The sequence below is a fragment of the Sebastes fasciatus genome, chromosome 11 (assembly GCF_043250625.1).
Source record: "Sebastes fasciatus isolate fSebFas1 chromosome 11, fSebFas1.pri, whole genome shotgun sequence".
Taxonomy (NCBI): domain Eukaryota; kingdom Metazoa; phylum Chordata; class Actinopteri; order Perciformes; family Sebastidae; genus Sebastes; species Sebastes fasciatus.
In genome coordinates, this window is record NC_133805.1 from 5510822 (window position 1) to 5523385 (window position 12564).

Genomic DNA, 12564 nt, shown 5'->3' on the forward strand with positions numbered 1-12564 from the left:
GACACTTTGTAGAAATGTTACAAACAAAAACTTTATTTTGCCGTGTGTATATGTGTGTATTAGACGTCACTGAGATAGAGCATCGAGGCAGCAGTGGCAAGTAGGGCGACAGCAGTAGCCATGGCAACACCTAAACAACACAGAAGAATAAGGACGGTGACACACTCACATACAACATACATTTATGGTTGTAATGTCAAGTAGTTAATTCCTAACATGTTTAACAAGTGGTTAGAATATAGGAGTAGAACGGACATCAACGTAGCAGGAGCGGCGGCCATTTTTATGTGTACCGTTGCCATAGCAACCGTTGTAGCAGCCTGACTTCATGGATGTATTAAGAGAACTGGATACAGCGTTGGAGGCGGGATCCCGTTCATTCCTATGAAAGTCGCTCAGTGGCGCATGAAGACAAAACGGCTCGACTTTCGAATGGAAAAGTACTTTGATCTTGCGGCGATCTTCCGCATCCATTGGGCCCATGGAGCAGGCACAGTAGCGTTTCCTTTAACTCCGCCTTCCAGCCCTCGCTCCAGCCTCGGTCTGGGTTTCATTCACATGAACGGAGGAAGGGAAATAACTCTGGATTTAGCTATTAGTGCATTTTACAACTTTTAGGACCCGATGATTTAAATAAGGGCTATTAGAGTGTTCGTACTGGGAAGTTGATTCACCTCGAAAAAAATTATCCGCTGAGTTACAGACGTCTCTTTTCCAATTTAAGTCTATGGGAAAAAGTATTTTTTGGGCCCAATGGCATCATGTGACGGACACAGAAGTTGTAGTACCGCCGTTTGGCCACTACGAAAATTGGCATCAACAACCGGCGCTCTTCCTGGGAGCTTGCCTGACTTACGCTTAAACTAAAGCGACTTCACTGAGGTGAGGTTTTGCAATAACGACGACTAAACCAGCAGAGTAGTGGAATTAGCAAGACAGCTGGCTAGTTAGCAGACAGCTGGCTGGTTAGGTCTTGGGCTGGTTTCGCCAGGCTTTGGTGCTGCATTAATTACGGAAAACGAGCCGAACATCAGGCTGGTGCTAAACGGTACCTTCCGCTAGGGTTAGGGTCTACTAGGCTCTACTCCTGTTTTATTTCTATGTGAGGATGACATTCTGACGCGAGAAACCACACCAGTAACAATCGTTCAATTCTGCCTCCTTCAGTTTTCTATATGAAGAAAGGTATTCCATGCACAGTGCATGCTGGGAAAGGGGTGGGGAAAAGAACAACACGCATTACGCAAATGTTTGCACAGTATGCTTGTGAGTCCCACAGTCTGAACTCCACAGTCTACATACAGTAGCAGTAGTAGTAGTAGTAGTAGTAGTAGTAGTAGTAGTGTAGTAGTAGTAGTAGCAGTAGTGTAGTAGTAGTAGTAGTAGCAGTAGTGTAGTAGTAGTAGTAGTAGTTGTAGTAGTAGTAGTAGTAGTAGTAGTAGTAGTAGTAGTAGTAGTAGCAGTAGCAGTAGTAGTAGTAGCAGTAGTGTAGTAGCAGTAGTAGTAGCAGTAGCAGTAGTAGTAGCAGTAGTAGTAGCAGTAGTAGTAGCAGTAGTAGTAGTAGCAGTAGTAGCAGTAGTAGTTGTAGTAGTAGTAGTGTCTCGTGACTACCACGAGTTTACTATGTTGTAAGGAGACCATTTTTCCATGAATATGTACTTGTCTGTTATAGTGATGGAGAATGTTTCTGTAGGTGTAACTGTAGGTGTTACAGTGGAAAGCTTTTTACCGATATAGCTGTTTCTCTTGGGCTTCGGCGCTTCAACAGTTTCCACAGGGGGCTCTGGAAACACACAACACACAATTTCATAAACTACAATAATACAATAATACAATATCTCAGTAACTCAAACCTGGTTATTGGAAAAAAAATACCAGGTTATGGATGGAGATCAGAGTTCCTTTACATCGACTGCGATAACCGAATTTCAACCGACCTTTACCCGCTCTTTCCCTTCCTGCTGCTGCAACATCTGTCTTGCTGATTTCAGCTGGCGTTTCCTGTCTGGTATCCAAGTCTTCCTCTGCTGCGTCGATGTCCAGCATCTCCTTCAGCCTGTCGGTCATCTCGGACAGGCCCTCGTCGCTGAACTGGTAGTCACACACGCACACAGGCCCGCTCACTTTAAGTGGACAGAAGATGCGACGAGGGAAACAGAATTGCTCTGAAAGAAAGAAAGACGTAGAGAGTCGGAGGCACTGTGAGAGGAAATTTTTCGACAACCTATACTATGACTTTTTTCATATTTTTCGAAATACTATGACTTTTTTTCATGACATTGTATGACATAATATACAGTACATAAATTGTTACGCATTCATTTGAATAAGGAAAGGGACAAGATGCCTTGTTTGTTGTTCCAGTTGCGTTTTAACCCCGCCTTGTTCACCTGTTTTTTCTTGCGTATTTTTTTCCTCTGGAATATTACCCCTCTCCCTCAGCCCCGAAATTATTATTTTTGACCTACAATGGCCCTAATACGCCGGCGTAAGAAGATGTAATTTCTTCTTTATAAAGTTATAGTCTCACTTTAACAATTTAATCAGCTGAAAGCACATTGATAAACTATTTCCGGTTTAACGGGTTTCGGATATTAATCTCATCCATAACTGAACTCAAAGGTTTTTTTTCCTTTTGTTTGGGCTTCACAACTGCAGTTGGACACATGTCATCATTTTCACTTAACTATCTTAACTTTTCCCATCAATATGCACGTTTTTTCATTGTGTATTGTTCACCCAGCACTGTCTCACACGTGTCTTTAACTCTTGGTAAACTGTGTTTCGTAACGTCAGGTAATCATTTGCCCATAGTTGAGCTTCCAGTTGCAGATCCTCCTATCAGCATATAAATCCTACCTCTTCACTGGGATTGGTTGACCCTGAACCCGCCCACCACCCTGACCTCGACCTTAACTTTAACCTTGACTATCTATAGACAAAAAGCTTATGATTGTTGGAGCAAACTGGTTGGCTCTTGTGTGTGTGTGTGCGTACCGGTCTCTTTGTCTCTGCTGAGGCCCTTGCCCTCCCATTCTGATGTCAGCAGCTCCTCCATCAGCATGTCAACCCTTGTGGCCATCGTAGAAAGCACATCCCTCTTCAGCAGCTGACCACAATGAAGATTACACGACAACATGACGGATTGTTCTTTTAGGTTTCATTAGACATCGTCTGCTGAATTACAGCATTACCTTCTCAACCAGTTTGGCCTTTGGTTTGTTGCTGTGTAGGTATGCTCTGCTGTGGATCGCTCCTCTGACCGACACGCTGCCTCCACTCCACTGGACAACGTCTGTCAACTTTTGGTCATCCTAACATGCAGGAGATCACGGTCCTCTTTTACAGACAGCATGTACGACAGTCGACTTGATTAAGTAGCTTCAATTTCAGCCATGATCGCTTATTTGAACAAACCCTAAAGCGGCATTCTACGACGGAGTATTAGGGCCACATTGAGGTAAAAAAAAAAATCAGAGATTTAGAGAATAAAGTCGTAATATTACGAGAATAAAGTCATAACTTTACGAGAAAAAAAGTAAATTCCTCTTCCTCAAAAGAGGCAATTTCCCCCAGATGAAGTATTCTGTTATTTGTGAAACCTAAACTAAAGTATAACTTCACAAGATGCTCCACGTTCCTCATTTTCACACATGCTGCTCTATTTCCCCTCTTAAAAAAACATGTGAAATTACTACTTTAAAATATTATGACTTTATTCTCATAATATTGCAACTTTTTTTCTCGTAAATGTATTACTTTATTCTCGAAATCTCAGATACATTTTTTTTCCTCAATGTGGCCCTAATACTCCGTCGTAGCATTCACAATGGAGTATATACTGTATATATAATATACAATACAATTCATTTCATTTATAATGAGAAATGCCTGAGATGTAGGAAAGATTTTGGTCTATACCACAAATATTATATATAATGTTTACATTTTCAAAACCAGTGGACAACAAAACTATTCCTTGTCACATGTACTATAGTTGCTATGACAACCGCGTGAGTGTGTTTATGTCTCTTACCGGTGTGATGAGTAGCTGAGCTGCGTACGTCTGTCTCACACTCCTCTTCTACAGAGAAACATCAGACACAGTGTGTTAGATTATACTTATTAACAGACTTATAATATCACTGTCCCATCTAGAGCACGAGTAGATGTGACTTTAATACTTTGTGAATTCTGTTAAATTAAAATGTTGCTTACAGAATAGAATAAAAGACTAGAAGATGTATTATTCCCTTTGAATGAATTGTGGCGTGTGACACCTCCAGCCTTTTTTTCAGCTGCGTCCAACAGACTCCGGAGCAAATAAAAAGAAAAGAACGTAATTCAAAGCGGTAAGCAGGCTTTACTTTCATATCTTATAATCACCCACACAGCATGCATAAAAGTACCGGTAGCAAAGTAACGCAAGGCAATTCATACAGTCTGCGGGACTGTAAACGCACCACTCTGACGTTTTTATTTTTTTATTTTTTTATTTGCTCCCAAGCTTCACGCCGTCGGGGCTGCAGCTGACAGACTAAGGCTAAAATATTGTCATGCACGCTGTAAGAATACACCAATTTAGCACATTCATTTAATGGAATACACACAGGTAATTATAGTCATATATATATATATATATATATATATGTATATATATATATATATATACAGTATATAGTATATATATATAAAATTGTGCAAATAAATTAAAGCCTAAACCTGAGAGATGCACAAATTTGAAGGCTTGTCAGATTCAAAAACTGAATAGTTATGAAACAATACTATGAGACAGGAATGAGCCATCCCAATTGTCTGCACATGGCCGAAAGAACTGCCGAAGTGCCCTTAAGCAAGGGTCCAAAAATCATGTAAATGCAGATTTTACAGATCAACTTTCTGAACTCTCAGTGATGGATAGATTTACACAACCTGTCCTCCTGAGAGCTCAGTGTCCCCTGCCAGCTTTTTGCCATCGATCAGACAAACTCCCCTCTCCAGCTGGTGCGCCCACACTTTTAGCTCCTCCTGAAACAAAGCATGAGGACCTTGAGGACAGTTCCACTGAAGTTCCCGAAAATTAATTTGATGTGTGTTTCTGTGTGCGCACGCTAACCTTTAGACATCTATCCAGGTATTCTGTGCCGGTTCTGTAGTCTGGTAGTGGCACCAGCATGTCCACGTTTAAACAACATGACACCACGCTCCAGGAGGAACACACACCTGACTGGTACTTCCAGTCTGCTGGCTTGGCAATGCTCTGGAACAGCCAATGACATTATGATATGATTGATAACAACACAGTGCTGCATGTTTACATCGAAGTTGTGAAATGAGAGATGTAAACTTACCTTTGGATCTTTGACGTCAAAGGTCCTGCAGACGGTTCTAATATGTGGGGTTAAAGAATATCCGCACACTGTATCTGGTAGCTAACTGATCCGACGAGAAGGCTGTGCAAAAAGGATACTTTCTGGTTTTGGAGTTGATGTGCAGTGTGACACAGTCTGTGACATCATCATCTGCAGGGTTCCACAGCTGGTCCCAGGAGATAGAGCTCTCCGCTGCAAAAACCAGCTGCACACAGACAGAACACAAGGGTGAGCAGAACAGAACATTCATGTTTGTATGCCTCCTAGTGGTCAGTAGCAGGCATTGAGCCAGATTCCAATCATGTGTGATGATGTTAATCCCCATACTGTAGGAGCCATTTCATTGCAGTGAGACCATTTTTTAAAATTTGACCGCACTGTATAAAATGACCTGTGGTGACCTCTAGGATAATCACAGCCTCATGAAACTTCACAGCCCCAAACTAGAGACCGAGAGCATTCAGAGGATGATGGCTTTCCTAGGTTTACTGACTATAAGGGGGTTTCTGATCACTTTACACAACAGAAGCGTTCGCCATCCAATCGCCAAAAAATTTAATTCTTGAAGAAATCTCCAAATGTCAAAAGTGTTTGATCCCAAATCACAGCATGTTTTTTTCTATGGTGTTCCTCAAGGTCTTGGTGTCTTAATGTGGTAATTTGGAGGGATTATTGATCATTTTTATCAATTCTCGAAGGGTAAAAAAATTGTTAAATTCAGCACCAAATCTGTGTAACAAATGGTATCAACCCAAAAATTGCTGCAGCTTAAAAGACATAATAGAGCATGGGGATGGACATCATATACTTCTATCATAATGCTCTAAGCCCTTATACACTTTCACTATTTATTTTAATTAATTAAAAAAAACATCTTGACACACAGTACCGAGCTGCATCTCAAATTAATCTCCAGGTTCCCAGCTTTCAGATGATGTCCACCACTTCTATGTGACATCTACTGTTGACCTGCTATCTCCCCCTAAAGACTCCCTGTACCCCCCTAAAAAAAAGATAAAAATGGGTCTATGAAAAAGAGGGGAGGAAGGGGTGGAAAAGGCTAAGAGTGTGTACAGTGCATCACGTGCATGTGCAGAGTGTTTATATGAATCTCACCTGTCGGAGTGTGGTTAGTGTGTCTTTGGCATCAGTATCAGTGATGATGAAGACTCCCAACACAGACAGGCCTCCGGGCAGCATCCGAGACACCTGAAAACAGACCAAACCAGGAGCAATATAAACTGTAACACTCCATGACAGCTTTAAGGCCTGCAGACATTTTTCTGGCAAACATCATTACATTGAGCTATAGATATATTTAAGAACGACTTCTAATCAGTGGAAGCCTTTTCTGTTCCTGTTTCTTTAATTCACTATCATTCATTGGCTGTATGAGCTCCCTGTTATCAACAAAGCATGTCCCAGTGTGTTCTAAACACACTCTAGCACTCTTTAATACACACTTAAATACTCAATACTCCCACAGGAGTGTGTAGTGGAATAGATCCTTGTCCCTCTCGCCTGCCTACCTGTCGAGCGTGCTCAGTCACCCAGTTCTTGTCCACAGAGTTTCCAGCTGCTGCAGTAGACTCCTCCCTTTGGGGTGTCCGGGTTGCCGTGACGACAAAATCCCTTTGGGCTGAGCTCTGAAAAGTTTATTCATGAACGACTATTACAACAATAGATGCACTTTTTGTAATTGTGAAGGGGGAAACTATTGAGCATGTGTTTGTAGATTGTTTTCATGCTACTTGTAGGAGCCAAAGTGTGTATTTACACTATTGTTTATTAATATTATTATTATTATTTGTTTAGGCTGCACACGTTCTTTTGGTTAACATCACTTCCAATAATTGACACAGGTGTGTGGTTTCACCTATTTTTACTTGTTCACTTGGACCGCGGGAGTTACACAAAGAGGATGAGATAGGTTCGGATGTTTTCTGTTGACCGTCACCTCACGTTTAGTTATTCCAGTTAGCCTTATTGTTTGTAATTCTTTTAATTTAATAAACACTAAAACGCATCTGGACTTTTTTAACAAGTCACACAGTAAAGAGCCTACTTAACTTACCTAACACTATTCCTTTTTGATTTAATTTACAGAAGAACTTCTCAAACCATTTTGAAAAAGATATCATGTCATTTTTACATCCATTTTTAGCTTGTAACTTTACAAGATTAGATCTAGATTTAAATCAGGGTTGTGTACGGATCCTGCAACAGGACAAACTAGACTGGTATAGAGGAGAGAGAGAGACAGGAGCCCAAATAAGCAACTACACTTTAGAAACAAGGCCAAAAGAACGCAACCCGCGACTACCACACCTTTATACACCTCTGCAGGATTACAGAGAGAGGGGATGATAGCGGCATCATCAATGTGTACAAAAGCGTAAAATGTCACAGAATGATGCATGTTTTTGGGATACAGTGTAAATATAGTACATGCAGCAGTTTTAGCTTTATAAAATGTTTAACTATGTTGTATGTATGGAGCTGTAATGTTTGCAAAAACATACAGACAACATATAGATTTACAGTATCTATCCATCAACTTTTGTCCTCTGTCTATCTACAGTACACATTTATCATATATCAGACTACATTGTGCTATCTAATATGATAATAAAGGCTACATTTACAAAAGAATTAGACACTTCTGAAGACTGAAATGTATATTTCACTATCATCCCTGCAAAGATTTGCTTCATATAGCAGAGCTATTATTACAGTATTTCAGCTGGACATGTGGTAACTGTTGGATAATGTAAGAACTTGTCCAAATATATTTAAAATGAGATTATATTTCATTTAGTTTGCTAATTACTAATCAGATAAGATGTTTGTGTATAATCTTACCTGTCCAATAAGCAGGCCTGTGACTGGAGCTGCTTGTTGTTCACATAGTTTAGTCAGGTATCCCTCCACAGCATCTTCTACTATGTAACTACGACCCATGACTGCCTGAGGAGAGAGATGGAGAGATGTGGAGAGGTGGAGAGAGATGGAGAGAGATGGAGAGATAGAGAGAGATATGGAGAGAGATGGAGAGAGGTGGAGAGAGATGGAGAGATATGGAGAGAGGTGGAGAGAGATGGAGAGATAGGGAGAGAGATGGAGAGAGATGGAGAGAGATGGAGAGAGATGGAGAGATATGGAGAGAGGTGGAGAGATGTGGAGAGAGGTGGAGAGAGATGGAGAGAGTGGAGAGAGATGGAGAGAGTGGAGAGATATGGAGAGAGGTGGAGAGAGATGGAGAGATATGGAGAGAGGTGGAGAGAGATGGAGAGAGTGGAGAGAGATGGAGAGAGATGGAGAGAGTGGAGAGATATGGAGAGAGGTGGAGAGAGATGGAGAGAGAGGGAGAGAGTGGAGAGAGATGGAGAGATGGAGAGATATGGAGAGAGGTGGAGAGAGATGGAGAGAGAGGGAGAGAGTGGAGAGAGGGAGAGAGATGGAGAGAGATGGAGAGATGGAGAGAGATAGGGAGAGATAGGGAGAGAGATGGAGAGATATGGAGAGAGGTGGAGAGAGATGTGGAGAGAGGTGGAGAGAGATGGAGAGAGTGGAGAGAGATGGAGAGAGTGGAGAGATATGGAGAGAGGTGGAGAGAGATGGAGAGATATGGAGAGAGGTGGAGAGAGATGGAGAGAGTGGAGAGAGATGGAGAGAGATGGAGAGAGTGGAGAGATATGGAGAGAGGTGGAGAGAGATGGAGAGAGAGGGAGAGAGTGGAGAGAGATGGAGAGATGGAGAGATATGGAGAGAGGTGGAGAGAGATGGAGAGAGAGGGAGAGAGTGGAGAGAGATGGAGAGAGATGGAGAGATGTGGAGAGAGGTGGAGAGAGATGGAGAGAGATGGAGAGATGGAGAGAGGGAGAGAGATGGAGAGAGATGGAGAGATAGGGAGAGATGGAGAGAGATAGGGAGAGATAGGGAGAGAGATGGAGAGAGATAGGGAGAGATGGGGAGAGATGGAGAGAGGTGGAGAGAGATAGGGAGAGAGATGGAGAGAGATGGAGAGAGATAGGGAGAGAGATGGAGAGAGATAGGGAGAGAGATGGAGAGAGATGGAGAGAGATGGAGAGAGATGGAGAGAGATGGAGAGAGAGGGAGAGAGGTGGAGAGAGATGGAGAGAGGTGGAGAGAGATAGGGAGAGAGATGGAGAGAGATGGAGAGAGATGGAGAGATAGGGAGAGAGATGGAGAGAGATGGAGAGAGAGGGAGAGAGGTGGAGAGAGATGGAGAGAGGTGGAGAGAGATAGGGAGAGAGATGGAGAGAGGTGGAGAGATGGAGAGAGAGGGAGAGAGATGGAGAGATAGGGAGAGAGAGGGAGAGAGGTAGAGAGAGGGAGAGAGATGGAGAGAGAGGGAGAGAGAGGGAGAGAGGTGGAGAGAGATGGAGAGAGGTAGAGAGAGGTAGAGAGATGGAGAGATAGGGAGAGAGAGGGAGAGAGAGGGAGAGAGATGGAGAGAGATGGAGAGAGAGGGAGAGAGATGGAGAGAGAGGGAGAGAGAGGGAGAGAGGGAGAGAGAGGGAGAGAGATGGAGAGAGAGGGAGATAGGGAGAGAGATGGAGAGAGGTGGAGAGAGATGGAGAGAGAGGGAGAGAGAGGGAGAGAGGGAGAGAGAGGGAGAGAGATGGAGAGATAGGGAGAGATAGGGAGAGAGAGGGAGAGAGGTGGAGAGAGATGGAGAGAGGTGGAGAGAGGTGGAGAGAGATGGAGAGATAGGAAGAGAGATGGAGAGGTGACACAAAATCAGTGAAGCCACTTTATCAGCATGTCTGCGATGAGAAAGTGAGATGTGGAAGAATAAAACGCAGCTAAACAACAATCGTAACAACATAACATCTTATATACAACAAAGCAACATGTGATTAAACCAGGTAGAACTCAAACTCAACGTTGAGTCGTGTGGTTAAGGGTTTATAAGCCCCTCTGGTTTACTACATTTAGCTCACCTTATGCTCTTCAAAAGAGTTTCACAGCTTGAGTTTCAAATATAAGAACATTACCTGACAGAAAAAAGACAGTGGGTGAAATATAAACCAGAAAACAGGCTGCTGGGTGTTGATTTGACAGCTGTTAGAGGTTCAGATGTTCAGAGGTTCGTCAGCAGAGAAAAAACAAAACAAAACTCAATTTACCACAATGCGCAGCGTGATGACGTATTTCCGTCGCACATCATTTGTCGTGATGGGTTAAGGGAGGACACAGACATATATACATATATATAAAGTCTCAAACAGACATTATCTATTGAAGAAATAGAAAAGTGGGATTACTTACATTTTATTTTTTGGATAATTTACTCTATTTTTATATTATTTTTATACTGTAAAATATAATTTTAAAGAATTTTAATGAAATTAATCTACTGTATTGAACTTTTGAAATAAAGTATATATATATAATATATATATATATATATATATATATATAATATATATGGTATTAAAAATCTTAAATTATTTATTTTATTTTTATATTATTTTATACTGTAAAATATATTTTTAAGGAATTGTTGTGAAAAATCTGAATTTTATTTAGTTTATGAATCTACTGTGTTGAACTTTTGAAATAAAGTATATATATATATAAAAAATACTGTGATTTCAAAATACGTGTCAATTATTTATGCAAATTTATATAAAAATGATACTTGTTAAAAAAAAAGCAAGTTATAGTCTCAACAAAAATGATCTATTGAAGAAATAGAAAAGTGAAGTATTACAAATCACAAACTCAATTCAAAAACTTACATTTTATTTGTTGTATAATTTATTTCATTTTTATATTATTTTTTTACTGTGAAATATATTTGCCTCAAGTCTCAAACAAACATTATCTTTTGAAGAAATAGAAAAGTGTGGTTACTTACATTTTATTTTTTGTATAATTTATTCTATTTTTATATTATTTTGATACTGTAAAATATAATTGTAAGGTATTGTAATGAAATTAATCTACTGTATTGAACTTTTGAAATAAAGTATATATATTAAAAATCTTAAACTATTTATTTTATATTATATTATTTTACAATGTAAAATATATTTTTAAGGAATTGTAATGAAAAATCTGAATTTTATTTAGTTCATGAATCTACTGTATTGAACTTTTGAAATAAAGTATATATATATTTAAAAAATACTGTGATTTCAAAATACGTGTCAAATTTTTATGCAAATTAATATAAAAATTATACTTGTTCAAAAAAAAAAGCAAGTTATAGTCTCAAAGAAAATGATCTATAGAAGAAATAGAAAAGTGAAGTATTAAAAATCATAAACTCAATTCAAAAACTTACATTTTATTTTTTGTATAATTTATTCTATTTTTATATTATTTTTATACTGTAAAATATAATTGTAAGGAACTGTAATGAAATTAATCTACTGTATTGAACTTTTGAAATAAAGTATATATATATATATATATATATATATATATACTATATATTAAAAGTCTCAAACTATTTATTTTATTTTTATATTATTTTACACTGTAAAATATATTTTTAAGGAATTGTAATGAAAAATCTGAATTTGATTTAGTTTATGAATCTACTGTGTTGAACTTTTGAAATAAAGAGTATATATATTTAAAAACTGTAATTTCAAAATACGTGTCAAATTTTTATGCAAATTAATATAAAAATGATACTTGTTAAAAAAAAAACAAGTTATAGTCTCAAAGAAAATGATCTATAGAAAAAATAGAAAAGTGAAGTATTAAAAATCATAAACTCAATCAAAAACTTACATTTGATTTGTTTTATAATTTAATGTTGTATAATTAATGAAAAATCTGAATTTTATTTAGTTTATGAATCTACTGTATTGAACTTTTGAAACAAAGTATATTTAAAAAAAATACTGTGATTTAAAAAAAAATAAATAATAATTGTCAATGATCGCTTTTATTTTGAAAGTCTGGAGCGGATATCCTGCTCCTGAGTGTGACGTGACCGTCTCTTGGTTTAGTTCAGCGGGTTTGTGAACAGAACAACATTCAGACTTCTCCAGAGTTTGGTGTTCACTGATATTCTCCAGGAGGAGTAACCCCAGGAGGAGATGGCGGCCGTCCTGCTGCAGGTTCTGGAGCGGACGGAGTTAAATAAACTCCCGAAAGGCGCTCAGACGAAGCTGGAGAAGTTTGTAACGGAGCTGCAGGATGCTAACGA

General features: G+C 39.3%; 2 protein-coding genes across 6 annotated transcripts in view; one reads left to right on the forward strand and one right to left on the reverse strand.

The window, feature by feature from the left end:
- Window positions 1–13: 13 nt before the first annotated feature.
- odr4 (odr-4 GPCR localization factor homolog) lies at window positions 14–10534 on the reverse strand. Of its 2 annotated transcripts, none has more exons than XM_074650161.1 (14): window positions 10394–10534; window positions 8235–8339; window positions 6902–7018; window positions 6489–6581; window positions 5471–5577; window positions 5352–5388; window positions 5117–5260; window positions 4933–5028; window positions 4037–4084; window positions 3195–3314; window positions 2998–3109; window positions 1938–2165; window positions 1730–1783; window positions 14–130 (listed from the first exon to the last, which is right to left on the reverse strand). In XM_074650161.1, the coding sequence occupies exons 2-14, from the start codon at window positions 8331–8333 to the stop codon at window positions 60–62; spliced, it is 1326 nt and encodes a 441-aa protein (XP_074506262.1). In that variant the 5' UTR covers window positions 8334–8339; window positions 10394–10534; the 3' UTR covers window positions 14–59. The 2 variants fall into 2 exon arrangements, with proteins under 2 accessions (XP_074506262.1, XP_074506263.1); XM_074650162.1 differs by having other exon boundaries at window positions 8235–8335; window positions 10394–10533.
- A 1800-nt stretch (window positions 10535–12334) lies between these two features.
- The window catches only part of LOC141776522 (nucleoprotein TPR-like), a 32406-nt gene continuing 32176 nt past the window's right edge, over window positions 12335–12564 (forward strand). For all 4 annotated transcript variants that reach the window (XM_074650163.1, XM_074650165.1, XM_074650166.1 and 1 more), the window contains exon 1: window positions 12335–12564. This exon is cut by the window's right edge and continues 41 nt beyond it. In XM_074650163.1, the coding sequence (XP_074506264.1) occupies window positions 12455–12564 (110 nt within the window). In that variant the 5' untranslated portion in view covers window positions 12335–12454.